Raw genomic sequence first — 23,982 nt, 5'->3', positions numbered from 1 at the left:
TTACCCAGAGTTCCTTTCTACTACTCTGCATCGCGCATGTGCTGAGCAATGGCGGAAGGGAAAAGTACTAGAATTAAGAGTTATTTTGACGGAATTCTCGCCATGTGACGTTTGTTTTTAGACGAACTGTGATGGCTACAAGGTAAAATTAATTTTGGAATACACAATAATGCTAATGAGTCCTTCTCACTGAGGTTTCTCATCTTGATTCGCTGTAGACTTGAGAGACTTTTTCTCCTTCTCGACACTGGCTCCACTGCTGTGACACGGAAAGCTGCAGCCCAACAGCTTGGTGAAGTGCAAAAATTACATCCTCACGAGCTACACAATCTTCTGAACAGGGTAGGTGTTTTCTCCTTCCGGTTCTTGTTTGAGATGTCAATGAGATCGCAAGACGTCTCGCTTACCATTCTTTAGTTAAAGCAGTTGTTAATAATTTAGAGCAATTCGATGTTATTTAGGGTCACCACAAATTAAAAAATCACCGAAAATTTTACGACTGTTATTTCGGTCTACAATTGATTACACGTACATTTATGGTCAATACCTTAGCTAATAATTTTGTGCTAAATCCTTTATGTTTTCAAAAGAGCAAGGTAAGAAAGAGTGTAGGGTCTCTCTTTATTGTCTTAACCCATGTACATAGCTTTTTGAATCACTGAAAAATTGCATTTTTTCTTGTTTTCGGAAATCGAAATGGGATGTTTATACTTAAAATTCGACTTGCTTTCTCATACTTGTAAACTGGATGATTCGTTGACCCATGAACCCCTTAGAGTGACCGGTTTCTAATTTCTCTATACAATATCACCCTTGTATCAATTATAAAGGTCCTGGGCATAAAGGAAATGATCACCAATTTTGTCACACAAATTCTTCTTGTCAGAACCACAGGAAATGTAAAGGAAAAGTGTGGAGAATATGAGCAATAGAATAATGGATAAACATTTTCTAGCTACCTGCATTAAATATTATGTTCAACAGGTTCATGTATATCTGAAGAGTAGCAGTTGGGAGACAAGGATTGCAGCGGGTCAGGCCATTGAGGCTATTGCACAGAATGTACCTCTATGGAACCCAGTAGCTGTGCAAATTATCAAAGGTAAGGTTTGTCAGAGTACTCCTTGATTGAGCAAAACTAAATTAAAACAATGACCAATCACAGTAAAGGGAAATGTCTCATGGATCCAATTAGAGCTCAAAGTGAAAACATGTTGACACCCTCGATTAGAATGAAACCTGAGCAAGGAAATTGGGTTTTTTTCTTTAAGCTTTGCATCTACTTGGTAAGGAGAATAACGCAAGTTTACTTGATAAATTACAGCAATGCAAATCAAAGCCAATGTGATCATGGATTATTTTTTATACTCTCTACAAAAAAGTATTCATTAACTACACATGCACACTTAATTTGATTCCTTATAATTTTGATGAATTAATATAATTGATGCTAGCAAAAATAAAGTATTATATGGTCATGAAAATATATAAAAATGTGAATTTTGAGATCTGAAATTTGTTGAGACTTTTGAATTGTTTTCTCTTTAAACTTGTTGAGTTACTGGATCAAAGAATAACTTATTTCCACAGGTGTGTAAGACTTAGAGAGAGACATCAATTATGACATTTCATGTCTCTTCCTTTTTGTGTGAAGAATTCCTGGAGTTTCTAGCATTTAGAGTTGGCTAAAGTTAATTCTAAGTTCCATTTTTGCTATGGATACTGAGCAACTATTTGCTTGTCTGGTAGGCAAACCTTGACTTACTCTCACAGGAATTTAGTGGTTGGATGATATATTAAGTTATTTTTTGTTCAACCACAGTTGAGCCATCAGAAAGAAACAGGTCAGAGACAATCAAGGAAGCAGTACAAATGAGCTACTAGAGTTTTCCAAGTTTGATATCAATCGTGTTTTGAAACATGGGGAGCGTTTGGTTGGCTCATCAGGGGCTGAGTATGACCTTCCTGAGGAAGATCTTATAGGTAAGAAATATGTTTTATCACAGATATAACAACTTGTTGTGAATTTGCTTTCAATTTGTTTAATAACATTTATTTATGCTTAGGTAGTGTTCCTTTGCACTTTATTATTACATGCAAATAGTCCAAAAGTAATGAAGATGGGTGTCTACTATATGCATCTTTCCACAGGCTACATTTTAAAGTTTACCCTTGAGTTTAAGAATTTAATTTTCAAGTCAAACCTTCAGAATTAGTGAAACTAAGGTTTCAGTGCTGGACCAGCTTTAAGGGCTAACTTGTTGAAGATGTTTCTTTAACCCAGGCCTTTAACCCCCATGAGTGACCAAGATGAAATTTCTCATTTCAATATCAATACAACTTTAAGCTGACAAGTGATGAGAATAAAGAAAAATATCAGTTAGGGGATTATTAATTAATGCAAATAAAATACATTATTATCCAAACTTGTACCACATGAATTGTGCGGCAGAGAGTAAGGAGAATTACTAAAGAGATTTGGAAGTGAAAGGGTCAAGTATAATGAAATATGGTCAAGCATTCCCAGATGTCTAAGTTAATCCTAGAGATCAGTTTTATTGTTGTGATGTTCATTTCGTTATTACTTCCAGTAAGAGTGACTTCAGGGATAAGAGAAAGTCTTTAAGATGACTTTAAAAAGGCATTTAAATATTGAATGTCTAGCCCAGTTATGTGAACAACCTACCATGTCCAGGTTTATTTTGGATTTAATATTCTTCTACTGGCCAGAAGAATATTGAAACAACAATTTAATCAAGAATTCAACATTCACATATGTGTCTGTAAGTTTGTTGGTTAGATGGAGCAGTGATAAGTTTTTGTGGTTCTGACTTGATTTTTTTTAAGGCCTTGAACCAAAAGAGAGGCTAAACAGACAGCAGAAACTTCTCAGAAAGCGCCTTGGCTTGGATATTGCTCCTGGAATTGATGTTGGAAGGACAAATTATTTGATGATGAGGATCTCTTGGTGAACACCCATGTGACCAAGGGGAAAGCTTTGACGAAACAAAAGTCCTTCGAGGTGATACATTTATATAGTGATGTAAATGCTATACATGTTTCCATAAAAAAGTTATTGTTTTACTATTTCTCTTTATGATCTTTTTTCAATCATTCCTTTCAGTTGTTGTGTTAAAATACTGTTAACACCTACTATGGGTTTTGTGTTTATAAGGTCTGTTTTGTTGTGACTGGAAATTATTTTTTATTTATAATTGAAATTATGATGAATTAAGTAGCCTTAAACTGTTATCTTTAATTACTAATTATTGTTGTCTTTTTTTTGAGTCCTCAACATAATTTGCTGCTTCTCACTTTTTAACTGAATGACTGAATGAAAAGACTGAATAAAGCTGACAGGTGTTCTAACAATACTGTGTATTACATCTTGTTTCCCAGTCAGGGAAGGTTATAAAATATATTGGCCCATTTTTCATTAGTCTGAAAGTGTCCCATATAATCCTGTGTAATTTTTACTTGAAACAAGTTTAATATAATTATTGTTTTGTTTTCCTTTTTACCCATTAGAGTGCCGCTAATGTAGTAGCAGCTGAGATAGCTGCAATTAGCTCATCAGCTGAGTTGAGCTCAAGAGAAAAGAACAGAGCCAAACGAAAAGCAAAAATGCTTGCCAAGCAGAGATCAAAGGAAGCATCCAAGGAGGGGGAGTCTGCTCAAGGGTCATTAATGACAGTGTTAGGTAATCAAGGGAATAAATTTATAGTACATATAATTAAAGGTAATAGAGCTCAACTTGTGGCTGTCCTGTCAAAGTCCTGTCTTTTGTAAACTCCTCACTTTTCTTTTGTTTATGTATAAACCACATATTTCCTTCTGGTGCTTGTAAGCTGTGTTGTGGAAGGAATGAAGAATATCATCTAGACAGGCTCAGATGCAAAAAGAATGTGTGTCTCTTACAGTTCAATATAAATTTCAGGCAAAACTACCATACGGAAGGTGGGCTATTTTAATATCAACAAAACTAAGGAAATGAAAACTAATCAGTTTCAAAATGAGTTTGATCTAACATTCATTTCTGTTACAGTATTTTAAAGTGTGACTTAATTATTTGCATATTCTAACTTGATGACATTTATTTTGGTTATCACTCATGTTTTGTTTTGTTTTCTTGTCCAAAATAGTATAGATAATGACCAGGAAGCAGAACATGGTTCAGCTTCCAAAAAACGGACGACAGCCAGTGTCATGTTGATCAGCCAGCAGAGTCTGATAAGATGGTTGTGGATCAGGTTACTGATGTCATGGCAACATTTGAAGAGGTTGTTTTGTTAGTTTATAGGTCCGGAACAATGTTGCTCTGTTGGTAAATTATTTTAAATTTGATTATTTTTAAATTTGTTTTTCTTTTTAAGTCAACTGAGTGGCCATTTGAAACTTTTGCCAAGAGCTATGCCAAGATTTGTTCCATCAAACATGGGAGGTTTGTCTATAATTCTATTCATTAGATTAGGATTTTTCCATTTTCTTATTTCCATCAACTTGCCTGTAGTAAGACTATCTATGTTGTGTGCATATAACAATGTTATTTAGGGCTCAAATGTATGAAACACAGGTGCGCCATGGGGCAGCTACAGGCCTGCGAGAAATAATAAAGGTTCATGGACAAGGTGCTGCGAAAAAACTTTAGATTCTTCCGTTGATGATGTAAGTACACTAAACAAATAATGCTCACAACTGATCTGTGTTGATATTGCTGGCCTATATTTTTTTCACAGACAGTAGTTGTTCTTTTTTGTTGATGTTTGGTTCTTTTCGACAGCTCCAGATTCAAAATAAAAAGTGGCTGGAAAACATGTCTCTTCTCCTTCTTTGTGTCATGGCACTTGATCGTTTTGGAGATTTGTGAGTGATGAGGTAAGTGTTATTTGAATGTTTTATGATTGGGTTTTTAAAAAAAATGTGGCAAATAAAATTATTGGTGTAAGAGAATTGTATTTAGAGAAGGAGTAGGTGAAAAATAAAGCCTTATTCAAACTTCAAACAGGAACCACTTACCACTTATATAGCTTGTCTCTTATAATTTTCCAGTTCATTTTTCATGATATTGCCTGGTGTAGACTGTATTTTTTTTTCTGTTTTGACAGGTTGTTGCCCCAGTTCGTGAAACTTGTGCACAGACAATAGGAGTGATTTTAAAGCATGCTGAAGCTGAGAGCGTGAAGAGGGTCATGATGGTACTGTTGACATTACAAGCACAGGAGGAATGGAAGTGCGTCCTGGAGGGCTTTTGGGACTCAAGTATCTGATGGCTGTCAGGCAGGTAAATACTGATTGAAAAATTAAGTTTTGTAGTGCCTTTTGAAAAAATACTTTGTGGCTGGTTTAATGCAACATTTGCTCAGCTAAGAGTCTCAGTTACATTTTGGCATTTCAAACAAACTCTTTGAGCATCATTCTCAAGTTCCTCTTGCAAATTCAAGATTTTAGCAGTGTTGCCCTCCATTGCAGAAGGATTTTCCATTGCATGTTCAAAAGTTACCTAATTATATACAGTGTACAGTCATGACCTGAGAATGCAATGTAGTTGTGGAGCAAAGAAAAAGTAATGATAAACAGCTGGAAGTTATTGAGTTTATTCATTCCACAATATATGAACAATTTTATTTTTATCAGATCTGACAAGGATTTGTTACCACTAGTGTTGGATCCTATGGAACAGCTCTAAAGATGATGATGATGATGTTCGGGCAGTAGCTGCACAGCTCTGCTTCCGGTTGCAGAGTCATTAGTCAAATTTGCTCCTAGTTATGTAAGTACAGTGTGGTATGTAGGAAGTGTAATCTACTTTATGCAGTTTACATGTAGTTTTGATGACATGATGTAACTCTATGTGGAGGTTCACCCAGTTTCTTGTAGAGTTTTTATCAAATCAATAACTTGTAAATTTTTAACCTTTACATCCTGACATCAGTATCCATACATTTTCCATACTCCTCTCTACACATTTCCTTTGGTACTGACAAGGAGAATTTGTTTAACAATCAAAGCTTCTTAGATTGGCAATCATTTCTTTTATTCTTATGATCATAATGACTGATTCAGTATTATTACTGTAAGTGTATGCTGGTCACTTTTATGGTTTCACAGGTAAATGTTAAAAGTCTGTGTACTTTGCAATATTTTGAGCCATTGGTTCCAATGTGAGATTTAATGGGAGGGAAATTGAAGGAAAACATTTGAAAGGATAGAGGCTGTTTAGGGTTAGAAAATGTTGACGCAGGTGGAATTAATCACAAATGTGAAAAATTTTCCACTCACTTTCCAGTTCATGTCCATGTACATGTTTGTAACTTGCATTTAGCTCCTTTTGATTAATAATGGCCCTGTAATTTTTACATATTTTGAATGACTAGGTGCAGGAAGTTCTTGTGACACTGTGGGACACTCTTGTTGAGCTTGATGACTTGACAGCTTCAACTAATAGCATTATGATGCTGCTGGCCAGAATTTTGTCCTGTCCATCTGTGGCTTTGCAAGGAACAGAGGGTGGTGATGCTTCCCTCACAGAGCTAGTGCCACGGCTGTGGCCCTTTTTCCGTCACAATATAAAGTCTGTTAGATTAGCAGCATTAGAAACTCTTCAAACTCTCCTTGTTGGAAGGCTCCAAAATGAGGTACAGTATCTGTTTCCTATACACTAATTGAATAATGTTAATCAGAGAAAATTCCTGATTAGCCTTTGAGGACTTCTAAACAAGTCTCAGGTTTGTCTTTCACCAAAAATAGACTTCTTCTTTACATAAGTTGTACAGGAAATGACTTCCCTATATCCTTCTTGACTTGGCCAGTTATGGACGATACAAAACTGCATGTATTTGCTTTTTTATAATTACATAATGCAATGTACTCTTGACAAGGTTACATAGTTGTCAAATAATTTCCTTGTTGTTGTTATTACTGGTATGTCATAATTTAAAAAGCCATATAATTAAATGGTAAACTGTACCTTCATTGTTTGATAAGCTAATAGAGGGATTGAGGAGACAAGTACATCAAAACTTACTGTTTAGGACTGTGACGATGCCATACTCTGTATATCCTGAACAATGTGAGAGTAACTGTTTATCTGAGAACAATTATAGTATGTACTAGATAATTACATTTATTTATATACATACCTAATCTTCTTCTTGTTTGTATTTTAGTCTCACAGAGAGAAGTTATTAGAGTGTGTGTGGCTAATGCCGATTCTACAAGATTCATTGAGGCACATTTACCAAAGATTTATTCTGGAAACTGATGTTGATGTCTTGGAGATGGTGTACAAGGTGATAATTAAACTTTGTCTTTGAGAATTTACATTTATTCAAATTGTCATGTAATGCATCCTGTTGAATCATTTATTCCTGTGAAGATTTGTAATGATATACAGTGTAGATTGAAATTTCTTTGCTGATAGTTCAACCCTCTAGAATTTTCAACTGTGCCAAACTTCCTTTAATTTTCAAGATTCTTATTATTATAGTAGTTTCTGTTAGTTTCTTTTTGTAAAATTTTTTTTTGGAAAGTCATAAGGTCCTCTTCCATCTGTAGAACTTGAATGGTGTTAGATATGATTCAAGATATGAAAAGTTAAAAACTGTATAATGTCATGACAATAAAGCTCCTTCCTCCCAGGTGTGGAGTGTAATGCTTGAGAGATCAGCTAAAAGTCTTCTTGGGAGAGTTACAATTCCATTCCTTAACAGTTGGCTTGGAATGATGATGATACCAGCTTACACTCCTATTGACCATACTGCTCTTGTGCAAGCTCTGCATAGGACTCAGAATAAGGTACTTGACATGAATTAGGACTGTAAATAGAATGGTAAGAGAGATGGTAAGTTTTGAGCTTGTTAAAGAAGTAGAGAAAGATGTTTTTTGTCTTGTCATGAGTGTGGGAAAAAGAAAAAAACCTGAGTACCCATGAGGAATTGAACCTCAGACCTTCAGATTCTGTGCTCCATTCTCTACCACTGAGCCACAGAGACTCTGTGGTGAGTGAGGTCTATTACAAAGTTCATATGACATGCTTCCAGCATACTGCTAGGATCAGCAATGTCAATAGTGTCAAGTTTGTAAATAGAATAAAAGAGACAATCAGTTTTGAGTTGAGGTTGTTGTGCTGCATTTTTGGGCAACCTAAAACCATGAAAGGGTCACAAAAATAGAATTTTAGTCACCTGATGAGAAAATATTTTTTGTGTGTCTATGTCAGGGGGACCGTCATGTGGACAGAGCTCACATGATAAGAGGCCGACCACTTCAGGCTCAAACTGAACCTCAATCTGAAATGATAGCAGGAGTGACACTGGCCACCGGCTTAGTCCAGCGAGACCTTGCAGTTTTACAAGCGCGACTGGCAGCATCAAGGTACATGTTGAGCATGATGTGTAGCAACTATAAGATATGCCTGTGTAGATGTTGTACTTTATAATTCCTATTAGTTTATGTTTTTGTGTTTTAAACTACCAGTATTGAGTGATTACGGCTCTCTTTCTTGTGTCAATTGTACAGAGCTATTGGTCTATTAGCATCTCATTATACTGGGTGTCCGGCTGGCGATGATGTAGAACTTCCTCCTCTTGGTTTTCTGATGCAAACTTTGCAGTTTCCTCTCACATCAAACTCAGGGATTCAGAGGATGTGTGCATCATTAACATTAGCAGATTGGGCTGGCTGTCAAGCGGTAACTTAATCTGTCTTGAGGTCATGATTCTCTCAAGTTTTTTCTTTCATTTATACATATACCTTTTAACAGGCTGTTTGATGACATTAAAGGATGCAAGTACAATAGAACTGTGTAGTAGTGCCTCCCTTAACACAAGCACCTTCTTTTGATTGGCACCTCCCCTATCAAATAAAACTCATATTAAGCTTTTCCCTGGATTTATTGCCTCCTCCCCAGCTCTCCTCCCTCATCCATGTACAAGTACAGAGTCACAACAATGGGCATATTGTTGTTGGTGAACTTAAATTACTCTCATCTAACCTTGCAAATTTACACTGCAGCTGTTTCCTCCCTCCCTTGCCACCTTGATTAAGGGTATCCTTGTAACAAGCATCCTCTGTCATTTCCTGTATTTAAAATTAAGTTCCTTGGACACTAATTGGAGGATTCACAGTTATGGAAAAAGCAGGCCAAAATGGGGAATTGGCTTATAATGGATTCCACTTTGGATTTGATCCACTTTGGATTTGATCCACTTTGGATTTGATCCACTTTGGATTTGATCCACTTTGGATTTGATCCTTCTTCAGCCATCAATATGTACGTGTAGACTCTGAATTATTATGTATGTTCTAAATAATCTATGTAAAGAAGCAATCATGAGAAAATACTAAGTGTCCAATTCTAAATGACCTTTGCTGTGAAAGTGTGTGATTTGTCTGTTTTTTGTGGTTCTGCATTATTAGGAATGCAAATGTCCTGAGGAAAATATTGCACAGTTAAACAATATTCTATCAGAACAAATTGTGTATGATGAGATAGCTGTGCTTAACACAAGACTGCAAACAGATTGTCAGGTGAGAAACAGAGAGCTTCTCGCAAGATATACTGTACACCACCAAAAGAAGTCAAGAGACTGGTGTCATTCTCTTCAATGTCATTTAAAGTAGGACATAATTATTTCAAACCTTTAACTCCTTGGAGTGATTGACATGTAGCTTCTCCCTTTAAAATCCATTCATCATCTAGCAAAGAGATAATGAGAATACTTAAACTTATCAGGTAGAGGTTGTTTTCTTGATTTAACACCAAATTCTTGTAACTTATTTAAAAGGAAATGTGTAACAGCTAGAGGGGAGAATTGACAGTCAGATCTTGGGAGTGAAAGGGTCAAAGAGGTTAAATAGTTCTATACAAAATGCATGGAGTTTCAGTGTAATTTTAGTGTGGAGCTCAGCTGACTTATTTGAATGGGAACATGATCAGAAACTAGTATAATATTATGTATGATTATAGTGTATTTATTTAGTGTTTTCTTTTCTCAGGGCTTGTTAAATGCATTCCGAGAGAAAGGAATTAATGCCTCAGCTGGTATCCAGCCAGGGTAAGGAATAGTTGACTTAGATTAATACATCTTAGAGTACATATGCACAGTGCTCTTGCTCAGGACAATACATAATGAGCTATCATGGTAGAATTTTCCCATGGTAAAGTACTATGTATAATTTGTCAGCAGCTGTTGAAAGTTACCTAGTACTTTTCATCTTAAGGATAATTAATGCCTTGGTTGTGAGAGGTAAAGGTATATTTATTTAGGAATTGTTTATATACTTTTTACTGCTTGCCTTTTTAAATATCCATTCAAGGTGAGATCAATAATGAGTGACTTTTTTTTCAATCTTAAGCTGCTATACTGTTGACAGTGCTGTTAAGCTAGCCTCAGATATCTTCATGGAAGTTTCTAAAAACATTTCACCACAAGCTCTCAAGGTTTGTGCCCTTTGAAACTATTTTTACTTTTTTTACTCACACTCCCAAAGTACATTTTACACAAAGTTACATTATACAATTTTTTTATGGTGCCTGAGAGAGACCTGTTGTGGTTGTTGGGGTTGTTGGGGTAGAATGATTTCTCCATGGACTCGGCAATTTTTTTCCACTCATTTTTCAATGCTCAGAAGCCACTGACATTTTAATCCTGTTCTCAAGGATCAGCCAGGTTTCAGAGTCTTCTATGCCTTGTGTTTTTAAGGCAATACTTTTCTTTTCACATAGCATTACACAATTTATATTTAGGGTGCAGAGATAAAGAGAAGGCATTTAATGGCAACCATAGGACAATTACAATCAGAATACCAAAAGCTACATATTAGGTATGTTTTGTTTGCACTTGCTATCAATGGTAGTTGATTTGTTCAGCTTCACTTTTGATATGAGGATAATGGTAGTCAAGAATAGTCTATGCCAGTTTAATTGTGTGGAACTTTGCTCCTCTCCTTTGTTCCTTGGAGTTGGAAAACTTGTGCTGGAAAACATAGAGTTATTTCTTCTAAGTTGAGTATTTTGTAAAAGTGTAAGTTTGGCAGGCTTTGAAATTGATAAAACTTAATTCCATGATTAACTAGTGCATAAGTGTTTAAAATAAAATGAGTTTTTAATGCATGAAAATTAAGGAAAAATTGTTTGTATGTTTTCCCCATCCATTCACATAGAGCTTATTCTCTGATTTGGTGTCTTACAAAAATAAAGAAATGCTGCTTTTTTTAAGTTGTTTTGCTCTCATTAACTTTTTTACAGAGTACAGGCAAGTGTTGCAAGCACACTGATCTTCTTGAATAAACTTCCCATTAAACTGAACCCTATAATAAGGCCCATCATGGACTCTATCAAGAAAGAAGAGCAAACCATCATGCAGGTCTGTGTGTACTTTCCCTTAATATGTTTACTTAATATGAATAAAAGTTAGTGCTATAAGTCATGGATCCCCCTGATGATCATACTTGCTGAAACTTAAAGATTTACATGATATAGCAAACTCAGTACATTGTGCAATAAGATATTCAATGTAATCACTCAAACCACCATGGATACAAGTTGTTTTCACTTGCAATTGTACTCTTTTCTTTTTTGCCTTTCTTTTGCCCATCTTGATTTAATGAAACAGTGAAAAATAACAAGCACTAACTCTATTTGTGATCAGTGGAAAATCAGTGGAGGCCATTTTTTTTTATGAAATATTGTATAAATCTATTTTAAAAAATTTGAAATACCAATCTCAGGGTTCTCAGTAGAATTTTGTACAGCCGTTGCTTTGGTAGTTACAGGCGTAACCCTAATATACACGCCCTTTGGGCGTGTAACTTGGGCCCATAGGGCCCAAGCTGCTAGGGGGGTCCGGGGGCATGCTCCCCCGGGAAATTTTTTATTTAAGATGCTCAGAAATGCTTTTTCCTTCATTTTGGGGGCATATTTTCTCATTTTCTCCAAACAAGTTTAAGTACATTTTGTAATCTGTTCAGTGGCTTTGAACTACGTAAAGTTGAAATTATCTCTTATCAAACTGAAAACTACACTGCAATATTCAATGAAATATTAACCTGCAATAACAATGCTTTGCTTTCTGAGTTAATGGCATTCATTTTATACAAAAATAATTATTAGGTAACCAGTCCTCTCCAAATGGGGGCACCCACTTACAAAAACTAATTCTCAAGGCCACACTGACCCAGTAACTGCTATATATCTAAATGAGAAAGAGTATAAGATAGCGCAAATATTTGTTAATGAATGAATCGGCCATGTTTTTGCACGTGGAAAGACGACATCTGCGAGAGGCCTGGGTTCAAATTTACAAATTCAATATGGCGGCCATATTCAACGTTGCGGAGACGTGAAGCGATTGTTCGGTTATTCTATGGTCTGCAAAAAGGCTATTCACTTTGACAACTAAAAACCGAAGAAAGGTACATTGCGAAAGCAACTAACAGTCAATAGTTTACCCAGCAATTTACTCAAAAAGCCGTTCTTTTATTTGCATTTGATAGACGAATTGATCTACTGGTTGAAGCACTTTGACAGCCGTAACACTTACCTGTTACACCCGTGACAGGTGTTACGGGTTACGGGTTCAACTGAGAACCCTGCAATCTTATTAACATGCATAGTAATATTTATAAGTTATAGTTACTGAAATATCAACTTCTTAATTTTTCTATATTTTTCTGTCAATTGCAGACTCGATCAGCAAAAGCATTAGCCAAACTGTTGGAACTATGTATAACAAGAGAACCATGTCCAAATGCCAAGATCATTAAAAATCTGTGCAGTTTTGCTTGCAGTGATCCTTCAGTCACTCCAGCAGTAAATATCAGTTTAACAGTAGCTTCTGATGAACCTCCTTTGTCGCCAATCCCTGAAGGACAGTCAGAATCAAATTGTAACTCAGTCTCTTTTGGAGGAACAAATGCATCTATGGAACGAGGGTACAGTTTACAGTGCGATCAGTACAATGGGATTCTGTCTCTTGTTCAGCAGCAGAAGGTACTTTGGGTTACAAATAGTATAATTGCTGCACTTAAGTCTCCACATTTATTTGCTTATTTTTGTTAGTCACTCTTGGAAGAGCTTACTATGTGTTTGAGTTTGAAAAGTTCTGTTGCATGTAATCTTAGAATTATGAAATGATAATGTACATGTACTGCTTAGCCTGTGTTTGTGCATTGCTTTTCTGGTTGCTTGAATTGGGCTTTTTATTCCAGTACCACAGTTCTCAAAGTGGATTGAGTTTCTTCTCATTAAGAGGAATTTTTTGCTTGTTTGACAATTTGTGTCCATCTTGATCACTCCTGTTCAAAGGTTCCACATGGATCCTTAGAACTGACTGGATTTTATGAACTGTTTCTTTTTTTTTTTTTTTAATTTTGAACAGAATGCAAATGCTTCAGCTTCTAAAAAAGCAAGTAGCAGTGCAGGTCGTAGCAAGCTTCAACCACCTGCTGTGGATGGGGTATCTGTGGCCTCTCTTGATGATAACAGCATGGATGATTCTGAGGTGAGGCCTTCCTTAAATAGAGTCAATATCTGAGAAAATTAAAACAGGTTGCAGCTAGTGAAATCAGGTTATGTGTTATGAGATGTCTTGTGTTCACAGCCACTTGTGTGAAATTACCATTTAAATAAAGCTAATTCTGAAAATCTCCATCTTTTTGGTATAGATGGCTAGAGTTTTAAGTATTCAAAGAAGAGGTGCAGAATTTTCTCTGGTCAAATTAGCACATCATTTTGGAAGCTTGCTACCATCAAAGTTACCCAAACTGTGGGAGGCAGTTGTGGGGCCTTTACAGCAGATAACAAATGGAAATTCATTTGGTGAGTACTGCACATGGGCTCATTGAACTTGAGTCAGGGGATTTCATACTTAAGGATATTTAAAAGCAATTAAATGATTTCGCTTGATTTGAGTGTTAGCAGAATACTTTTGAAATTTGTTATTAGTGTTACTGTAGTTTGGAGTAGTGGTGTATCTTGTAAAGATTATTCCATGGAAAGTGCGCACAAACACATTTATTCCCAAGTTGTGATGCATCAATTTCATACATACTGAGATAATTTTCATACCGACCATTGAAGATTGGAGGCGAGCAACTGTGATAAACAATAGTACGGAGGAAATTCCTCGAGCCACTCATGGAAGTCCAGCTTACATGTTTGACTTTTGAAATGATACAACTAATGTGTCACGAGAGAGACTGAATAGTACAATGTAGAATTCCAAAGCATTAAAGATTAGGACATATTTACCTCAATTCTTAAATATCTCTTTTCATGTTCTTGTTTTCTTTTTGTCCTAGATCCTGACAAACTTATTGGTCTGGATAATGAAGCCCAAAATCTGATAAACTGCTTACAAGTTCTTGAAGTATTGACACCTGCAATGCATGTGGAACTTTTATCTAAGGTAACATTGAACACTACCAGCAACTTTCCTCATTTTTGGTTTTCTCAGTGCGCTTGCATATAGTGCCATTTGGAAAGGAGGTCTTCACAAGATGTTGTGCTCTTTCCTTCTAGTGGTTACAATGGCTTTGATATTCTTATCAACATGAACTAAACTAGTCCTAATCTTTATTTTTGCCTTTTAGATTTTAGATTTGCTCCCCAATATAGTACTGTGCCTTCAGCACCCTTACAGTGCAGTGCGACACTTGGCAGCCAGGTGCCTGGGTGTGCTGTGCACTGTGTCCACTGAAGATACCATGAAGACAGTGGTAAAGGATATCTTACCTTTGATGGGCACTGCTGATGTTATCAGGAACCGCCAAGGAGCTATAGAAGCTATATCTTGTATCCTTAAAAAGCTGACAACAATTGTTATGCTCGAGAAAGTTATCGTAGTGCACCAAAACTAATGCAGAAATGACGTTTCCGTCTAAATTTAGCGTATATTGGCTGTGCACAGATGTGGTATGAATGATTCAATTAAAGAAAAATTTCAGGTCGGAGGATTTTTGGTCGTGTCACAATAAGATTTACCTGTTTCTCCCCACCCCCTCCCACCCCACCCCTTGGCTTTGTAGTATTCTTATTACTCCCCCCCCCTCCATGGGCAGTTAATTTTCCATAGTCCCCTATAGACTGATCCTCCCTCAATTCCACCAGAAAACCGAGTGATCCCTCCTAAAATCCTCCCCCTTCCCCTCGCCCCCGACGATAAATGGTGACTGGTCCATTTCTGCTCGCCATTTTAGAGTGAAGCTTATTTTCGCTGTGTTTTCACTATACACACATATGTTGGTATCCGTAACTGGTTGCTTTACATCAGGTGTAATTGATCGGCTCGGAATGGGTGCGGTGCCTTACGTTGTTCTCCTGGTTGTGCCTGTGCTCGGACGGATGAGTGACCAGTGCGAAGATGTTCGACTCATGGCCACATACTGTTTTGCCACACTTATTAGGCTTATGCCTCTTGAGGTATTTAGGTTAACTTGTAGTTTTAGTAGTTTTAAGTCTTTCACTTTGACAATGACTGAGCGCATTACCATGCTACATTTTACGCAGCTTGCTATTGTCTGCCTTGTCTTTTATTTTGTCGGAATATACCCTGTCCATCTAAGCGATAGGTTTGACAGAAATGTCATTGTTTAATGCCATGGTTTGATGGTCCGTGTACATCATCTTTGTTGTAATATTCTTGGTTGGATGACACCTCTAATGGGAACGGAGGTAAAAGAACAAAGAGGACATATATCTCACAGCTTGAGATTTGTATGTGATTCATACTGAAGTGTTCGTAATTTTATTTCGACGGAGCTAGGATAGAAAGACATGCAGTCCTAAACTGGAACCCTTTGACTATTTTATTAGTTCCTTTAGTCTATATTCATTTCCCTAATTTTCAACTGTCGTTTTCTGTAGTCTGGTATTCCTGACCCGCCCCGCATGTCCAAAGCTATGGTGGAGCAAAAACAGAAGGAACGAAAATTTCTGGAGCAACTTTTGGACGGTAAAAAGGTGGAGAATTACACTATTCCTGTTCCTATCAAAGCTGAGCTGAGAAAATATCAACAGGTAGGGTGCTACAGGAAAACAGCGGAAAGAAAGCCTTTATTCATGCTGGAGTTATGAACTAGTGATCTGTATTTGAAATGATGTATTGAACGGTTTGTGACGAGGGTAGCTTGTCTCCCATCGAAGGTAGCACACAGTCTGCCGAAGCTCACTATCATTTACAGATTTGAAGGGTGAGGGAACAGTTGGCATAAAGTGCAATTTAAACTGCAGCATTGAGAAAACGTAACTATTTGATTTCATTAAAGCCGAGATAAGTCTACCAAAACTCAGTGTTGTCGGGCATCTTGTTGGGAATTCTCAGATGTTTTTTCTGTGTGAAGAATAATGGGCATTGCTTGTGTCATCTGTTTGAGTTTCTTCTACTTTGTTCATATTTAGGATGGTGTCAACTGGCTGGCCTTTCTCAACCGTTACAAGCTGCATGGTATTCTATGCGATGGTATCCTTCATTACTTTTCCTTTTAAAACTTCGGCCCAAATTATTCGCGTACACAATTGACTCATTTTTATGTCACTATAAATTGCGTCCCAAGACCTCTTAATGATTGCAGGGTTCTGGAGGAGTTGAGTAAAGAACAGCACAGTTGAGTTCAGTTTAATTCGATAAATCGGAATAGCTCCGTCTGTTTTTGGATTCGATTTGTATCTTAACAGTGAGATCAGACATGGGACTTGGTAAAACTCTTCAGTCTATTTGTATCATAGCAGGTGATCACCATGCAAAAGCTACAGTATACAAGGTACAGTATTCGACTCCCAGCCAACGGATCCAGTCTGGATAAAGATTGAAGTTGTCTTTTCCTTCTGGTTTCCTTATTAGGGAGTGACAAGAGATTATCTTTATTCTGGCAAAATGTAGCAATAACCAAGTCAAATAGTTCTGCTCTAGGTTGATTTTGCAAATGATCAGGAATTCCAAAAAAAAAAAGAGAAACAAAACAAAACAGAGGAAAGAGTACTGTACTAAAATGTTCGTTCCATGTTTGCCGTGATTATTCAGATAAAGTCCTCTACGTTCTCTTACGGTTTAACGTTACCATATGATGGCCGCTTTCTGCTGCCAAACTTCTGGTCTTTTTTCGTTTTAAGGTGATGAGCCCCATTAGGCGCACGTAGTAATTTAAACTATTCGCACACAGGAATGGGTCCAGTGTTAAATCGAATTCAAATCAGTAACTACATCGCGGGACAAACGAGTGAACTTTCAATCGTGTGAATCACAGTTTCGACATTTCTCTCTTTTTTCTGCACCGAATAGGAGACGGGTAATAGTGATTGCAAACCTTTGCCTTCTCTCGTGATTTGCCCACCAACACTAACAGGACATTGGGTGTACGAGGTGGAGAAGTTTGTTAACAAAGATTTCCTTAAACCATTGCACTATACAGGCCCGCCGTCTGAGAGACAGAGGTTAGTCCTGGGACTCTGTTTGGTGTTCGCTGACGGTGTGCATTGCTCTCTAAGAAGTACAGGAAGTTGTTTGGTGTGTGCACAAATACAAGTGTAGTTGAAAATTCTGAGCCAGTAGTTTGAGGGGAAATTGAATAGTTATATTCGTTACTCTACGTAGAGGAATAACTAGACCAGTTCTTGAACTGTTAGGAAAAGTGATGCCTGTAGCAACCCGCGGCTATGATTATTGTCCAATTCTTATTTAAAGTCTATTAGAATTTGTTCCCCTTTACTCGGCCACTGAAAGCGAGAGACAGGTTCAACAGGAACTTACCGATCAAACTACACCCATAGAACCTCAACATTCGACCACTGGAATTAATTTTTTCTTCTTTTCTCTTCTTAGACTTCGTAACAAGGTTAAAAATCACAGTTTAGTCGTGGCATCGTACGATATTGTAAGAAACGATGGTGAATTCTTCAGGTAAGGAGAGTTACCGAAGGGTAAATGAAATGACACATTCTTAAGGCGCAGCAGTTATTACAACGGAATGTCTCGTTTGTTTCGTCCTAACAGATCAGTGCACTGGAACTACTGTGTCCTTGACGAGGGCCACATTATAAAGAATGGAAAAACAAAGGTAGGTTACGTCTTGGTGTTTCCTCTAGAGAGCAAACGTTGAGGAGACCTGACAGGGAAAAAAAACTGGTCGAGACGAAGATATCGTTTATTTGGCATTCTCTATATGTTATCTCTCTGACAGAACTTAAACAGGTTTTCTTTTTTATCATTGAAGTTTCATTGATGGTTGTTGCTTGAGAATGATTTCGAATCGTCTGAAATGGAACGGTAGCGATGTAGTCCAGTATTCAAATTAAAGGCGGATGGTAAGAAGTTCCTACAAGTATCAGCCCTTTTGAGCAGTTAGGACGGAATCGTAAACAAGCTCTTTGTAATGCATCGTCATTGATGTCGACATTGGTCGTGGTGGGCGGCTTAAGTTCCAGTTTTTCAATTTGATTTTTTTTGTCTTTCCTTCTAGCTTGCTAAAGTCATTAAGCAGCTACGAGCCAGTCATCGACTTATACTCTCGGGAACACCTATTCAAGTACGAATTGAGGGGCTTTTATTAAGCAAATGAAGCTATGCGATTTAAATATGGGAAGATGACTAGTCAATGCACCAACAGTTGTTCCACATGTAGATCCTAAAGTCCTCTTCGTTTACAAACAAAGAAGTGGATAAATGTTTTCCTCTGCCTCGTATACTGTTAGGAAATGTCAGTAGCTTCTGTCGAACAGCAAAACGTTGTTCATGTTTCTGAAATATTCTACGTCACAACATTAAAAATTGAGACAATTGAGACATTGCTCATTCTAATGTGTCGTTCATTTTTGCTTCATTCTCACCATACTCCTTTGTTATGAGTTATCTTTCCGTATAGTAGCGTAATTTTGTAGTTTTTTGTATTGCTTTACTTCGTTCAGTCTTGTTAAGATTTGATACGGTGCGTTACGTTGAAATGCTTATGTTTTATTTTCAGAATAATGTCCTGGAGCTGTGGTCATTGTTTGATTTCTTAATGCCTGGTTTTCTCGGAAGTGAAAAGCAGTTTCAGTCTCGGTTTGGTAAACCAATTCTACAGAGTAGAGACGCAAAATCGTCCTCTAAGGAACAAGAAGCTGGTGAGTGTCCGTGAATTGAGTACTAAGTAGCTAACACAAAGCCTGCGTGGCTTTTGGTCCGTGATGAAAAATAAGGCAGTAGAAACATTTAAATGAACGTCAGAGCTCCAATCCTCTTTCCGCCACTCAAGAGTTCCACGAAGCCGCTAGTTACATGTGTTAGCCACTTCAGCAGCCTAAAATTCGGCTTAACGTTTGTTGAACAAAAAGGACAATAGATGTTGTGCCCCACCAGAAAAAAAACGATACCGGCCCCTGCAAGACGCTCTCGCTTTTCAGCTATCATAGAAAATGTTGGATGGTTTTACCCTTGATTTTCCGCCGGCTTCACCCTTTCTATTCCAAAGACCACGCCCTAAAGAAAGCGAGTTGTCCCTCCTCGGTAAGGATTTGGTAAATAAGTAGGAATTGAAGGTCCTCTAGGAGTAGACTGTTCGCCTGTCAGTAAGATTTCATGGCGTTGTGGATCATAAATGAGTTGATACCGTGGTCTGTATTGACACATGTGTCCCATTCTTAGGGGCCTTGGCTATGGAGGCCCTTCATCGACAGGTTTTACCATTCCTATTGAGGCGCCTGAAAGAAGATGTACTGCAAGATCTTCCACCTAAGATCATTCAAGATTACTACTGTGAACTGAGTCCGCTACAGGTCAGTCTGTTGCTATGGCCAACAATCAAAGTGCGCACTGGGGCGTTGTATAATAGTTTTCGACAATACTTGATAGTTGTCGACAGGATATGAATATTCAAGCAGCAGTGCGAAAGTTTCAAGGATCTCCACCTTGTATTTAGTGGTATTTTTTTTTTTGGAGAATTTCCGAAAATTGCCCTCCAGATCGTTCCTCTCACTCAAGAAAAAATTTTTTTCGTTTTACAGGTTCAGTTATATGAAGACTTCGCCAAGTCTCAGGTCAAGAAAGGTTTGGAGGAAACAGTTTCTCACATCGATGAAGAAAACAAAAACGAGAAAGCAAGCAAAGATAATCCTCACGTTTTCCAGGTTAGTATTGATTTCATTCTTACTGCCATACAACGTTTATTTTACTCGTTTAATTGAGAATTTGATCATGGACACTAGTCTGTCCTCAGTGTTTACCACAAATAACCTTATGCAGTACGAATATTCATTCAATCTGACATGTAAATAATTCCCAGGCTCTTCAGTACCTGCGCAAGCTATGCAACCACCCGCTTTTGGTGCTCACTGCCAATCATCCAGAATACACCAAAGTTATGGACCAATTACATCAACAACATGTCTCCATCCGGGATATTCAGCATGCCGCCAAACTTGTTGCTCTCAAGTAAGTCAGGTTATTTGTTAGTGTAACTTCAAGGCATTTTGCGGTTACCATAACAATTATATTTTAACGCATTGCTTACGGATAGACTTTGAACTTTTGCAAGCACTCTTTTTAGACTGGCACGCCTAGAGTACCATTGATTTCTGAGTTTAAAAGTGGCGGTTTCTTACTTGAATGAAATTCATAAAATCCCTCACCTAATGTAAGGTCTTCTCTGTTTTCATCCTTTCCTTGTAACCAGTTCATAAAAACTACTGCGCATTCTGTCACCCTGATAGCAGCATACTTTGCTTAGAGGTGAAAAATGAAGTCATTTTTTCCTATCAAGAATATTCCCTCGTCATAACATATGTTGGCGTTTAGGCGTTTGATGTTCGCCTCAGGTTACTATAGTTGAACTAATTCTCTCTTTCTGTCTACAAATTGATCAACAGGCAGCTGCTGATGGATTGTGGGATAGGAGTTAGCTCCTCATCCTCAGGCTCCAGTGATCTGTCTTCAGACCCTGTTGTGTCCCAACACCGGGTGCTGTTGTTCTGTCAGTTAAAGAGCATGTTAGACATCGTTGAAAATGATCTTCTTAAGTAAGAGCAATCTTTTTGTTTTTTGTTTAAATTGTTTTTTTTCGCCATGCTGATAGATATTGCTGCATTCGTCTTTGGTTTGTCCATTTGACAATTAACCAAAACAAGACTCTATGTGTACTTGTTCGTGGGTAGTACCTCGCCGCTACGTCTCATGTTGTCGCTGTGGTGATCGAACACGTTTAAAACAGTTTATATTTGTACGACGTGTTGCGAGGACAAAGTATCATTTTATCAAACTTTCTTCATTTAACACGAAGTGAATTGTCGGAGAAGCTGGTAAATCTTCTCATTAATATTCAGCCTTTGGGAGTGGAAAGATGTAAAGGTTTGAAACTTAGCCTGCTTCTTATATTGAGTTTGCTTTATTCACGCAGAAAACATATGCCTACAGTGACATACCTCAGACTAGATGGAAGTACGCCTGCGGGCTCGCGTCACTCGCTCGTACAAAGGTGAGAATTCTTTCATTTGAGATTTTTCGGTTCCGGTTATTGGCCATGGTCGGTCCAATATCTCGCGGAACAAAGGGAGGAAACGATGGTCTGGTATCCAATCAATATTACAAGACAACCTACGACATATAACCTATACACACAAGTCCCGTATTCGGTGCACGCCTCCCCCTAGATATCGTCTCGACATTAGCATACGTCATTAATCGTCACAACTATATGACAAGTGCATGACATTTTCACAAGTATGCCATACCTAGAGTGCTATGCTACAGATGGCTTCTCCACGAACAAATCATTGCCAGGTTTCTGTGATGCACCCTGAATGGGCCGACTGGTAACGATTTTCTGCTTTCAACGCATTTTTTGGATAATAAACGCGACGTTTAACAGCTTTTCTGTTACTTAGAGACTTATTTTATCCTCAGATTTAACAACGATCCTTCAATCGACATTCTATTGTTGACGACACATGTTGGAGGACTGGGATTGAATTTGACTGGTGCCGATACGGTCATCTTTGTGGAGCACGACTGGAACCCAATGAAGGACCTGCAAGTACGTAACCACCAACCTTTTGAACCTGTCCCCTCCCCCCCTGTATATTCCGATTTTCACCAACTTTGCTCAAGCTTTGTTTTTGGTAGATGCGATCAGTTACCTTTTCTTGATTGCTTCGATCCTTTTTGTAGGCCATGGACCGAGCTCATCGTATTGGACAGAAGAAAGTTGTAAACGTGTACAGATTGATTACACGGGGAACACTCGAGGAAAAGATTATGGGGTAGGTTTTAAAGCAGCACTATTTGAATCATACAGCACAGTGCAAATAGGTTTTTTTACGTTACACTCTCGACGAGAAGCCTCCTTCTTTAAGCCATTTAGATATCCTGAGATAGGACTAACATTAACGCTCGTTAAGTTTTTTCCGAAAGCGGGTGACGCTAGAAAACTCAGCTTCTCAAACGTTTTTTCACTGTTTTTTTTAATGTAAGTATCTCACTTGCCCATTGACGCAGCGGTAAAAGTTTATTTATAAAGGAATAACGTCTAATAAACAATTTTTCCACGAGCGCCCGTTGGATATGAGATGACGGGCCTCGTCGGCGATAATCATCTCATATCTAACAAGGGCGAGTAGATTGACCGTTTTATCAAAAATGGCTTAAACTATAAATAAATATTCCCACCTTTATTTTGAAAGAAAAACGGAATGTTACAATGTATTAAAACACTTCCGATTTAACTCGTCTTCATGCGCGCGCGTGATGACTCATAACTCATGATGGCGAAGCCAATGAAAACTCTTAAATTGCATTATCCAATGATCCAGTTTTTAATAACAACTTGTCGTCAGCTTTCCAATTTCCCGAAGGTGGATAGAACAATCAACACCTCTTTCGCGTCTTCCTTTGTTCTCAAACTTCTGAAAGACATTCTCATTGTCCGCTCGTTTCTAAACCTAATTGTCAAGTGATAACATACTATACACTTAGATATATTGAGTCTTCAAGTCGGACATTTTTTTTCTGTTAGACTCCAGAAGTTTAAACTGAACATCGCCAACACAGTGATCTCGCAAGACAACTCAAGCCTATTGACCATGGATACTGGACAACTCCTGGATCTCTTTTCAGTCGACCAAGAAAAGAAGAGAGAAAAACCAAGTGCACAACAGTCGAATGCGACTGGGAAGACTTCGCTCAAAACTATGATTGAAAATTTGGGAGAACTATGGGACGAGGAACAGTATGAAACAGAATACAATTTAGACAACTTCATTGGTTCGCTGAAGTAAAAAATAGTATGCGTCATTTTGGGATAGATGATTGTCAGTTTAACAACCTGGCCTTATGTCTGTGTTGGTAGAGGCGAAGTCGCTCTGGTCATTGAAGTTTACCTTGGAGCAGCCATAACGATTCTAAAAGGAGAACCGAGGTTAATCGAAAGGTTAAACACCTTCTTGGGTCGTTGCCCCGCATTTTGCGAAAGGAAGTTAGAAATTCAAACATTGCTCAGGAAGTTTCTTCAACAGTTTATGAAGTGACAAAGAAAACAAGTAAGGAAACAGACAACCAAAACAAATTTTGATTTGACATTCTCAAATTAAAAATGCCTCAGAAAATTGACGATGATGTAAACATTTTGTAAGTAATAGGCTGGATTTCATAAAGTTAGCTCGCGTTTGCATATTATTAAAATAACAAGAACACATTCAGAGTAATTTGAACGCAGCTAGCGTATATTCGGGCATTGGACGTCGCGCTCCAGGAAAGACACTTTCCTTTGTTTGTGATTCAGATCAAATTCCCGCTTACGAAACGAAACATTTTTGATGATGTCAATTAGGCATGTGGTGGAATAAAGGTTTTCACTTTGTTATAGTTGTATTGTTTTGTTCCTTTTTTCCGTTATGTCAAAGCTAGGATTATCGATAGACCGGTCATCACAGTTTACCTGAATAGCGAACAAAATCAAGACCTTTTTTTTGTGATTAGTACCCGAAGTATCCGTTTGAATCTTCAGTAAGAATGGCTA

General features: G+C 37.7%; 1 protein-coding gene across 1 annotated transcript; it reads left to right on the top strand.

The window, feature by feature from the left end:
• The first annotated feature begins 33 nt into the window (after positions 1 to 33).
• LOC131791022 (TATA-binding protein-associated factor 172-like) lies at positions 34 to 23,828 on the top strand. Its single transcript, XM_066170708.1, is given in 53 exon segments — positions 34 to 142; positions 219 to 342; positions 985 to 1,102; positions 1,823 to 1,864; positions 1,867 to 1,983; positions 2,848 to 2,934; positions 2,937 to 3,022; positions 3,529 to 3,695; positions 4,143 to 4,204; positions 4,207 to 4,280; positions 4,374 to 4,389; positions 4,392 to 4,441; positions 4,574 to 4,636; positions 4,639 to 4,665; positions 4,781 to 4,856; positions 4,859 to 4,875; positions 5,106 to 5,226; positions 5,229 to 5,277; positions 5,635 to 5,673; positions 5,675 to 5,718; positions 5,721 to 5,770; positions 6,375 to 6,635; positions 7,167 to 7,289; positions 7,639 to 7,794; positions 8,219 to 8,373; positions 8,518 to 8,689; positions 9,418 to 9,528; positions 9,997 to 10,055; positions 10,357 to 10,441; positions 10,748 to 10,824; positions 11,249 to 11,366; positions 12,686 to 12,991; positions 13,380 to 13,502; positions 13,666 to 13,819; positions 14,302 to 14,408; positions 14,593 to 14,794; positions 15,273 to 15,421; positions 15,866 to 16,018; positions 16,400 to 16,460; positions 16,685 to 16,761; positions 17,280 to 17,431; positions 17,820 to 17,897; positions 17,991 to 18,054; positions 18,457 to 18,522; positions 18,958 to 19,099; positions 19,620 to 19,750; positions 19,979 to 20,101; positions 20,257 to 20,405; positions 20,840 to 20,989; positions 21,367 to 21,444; positions 21,873 to 22,002; positions 22,137 to 22,228; positions 22,981 to 23,828. Coding segments are annotated over 53 exon segments (5,706 nt in total). The 5' UTR covers positions 34 to 131; the 3' UTR covers positions 23,243 to 23,828.
• The last annotated feature ends 154 nt before the right edge of the window (positions 23,829 to 23,982 follow it).

The sequence above is a fragment of the Pocillopora verrucosa genome, chromosome 8 (assembly GCF_036669915.1).
Source record: "Pocillopora verrucosa isolate sample1 chromosome 8, ASM3666991v2, whole genome shotgun sequence".
NCBI lineage: Eukaryota > Metazoa > Cnidaria > Anthozoa > Scleractinia > Pocilloporidae > Pocillopora > Pocillopora verrucosa.
This window is presented reverse-complemented; position numbering and strand designations above follow the sequence as displayed.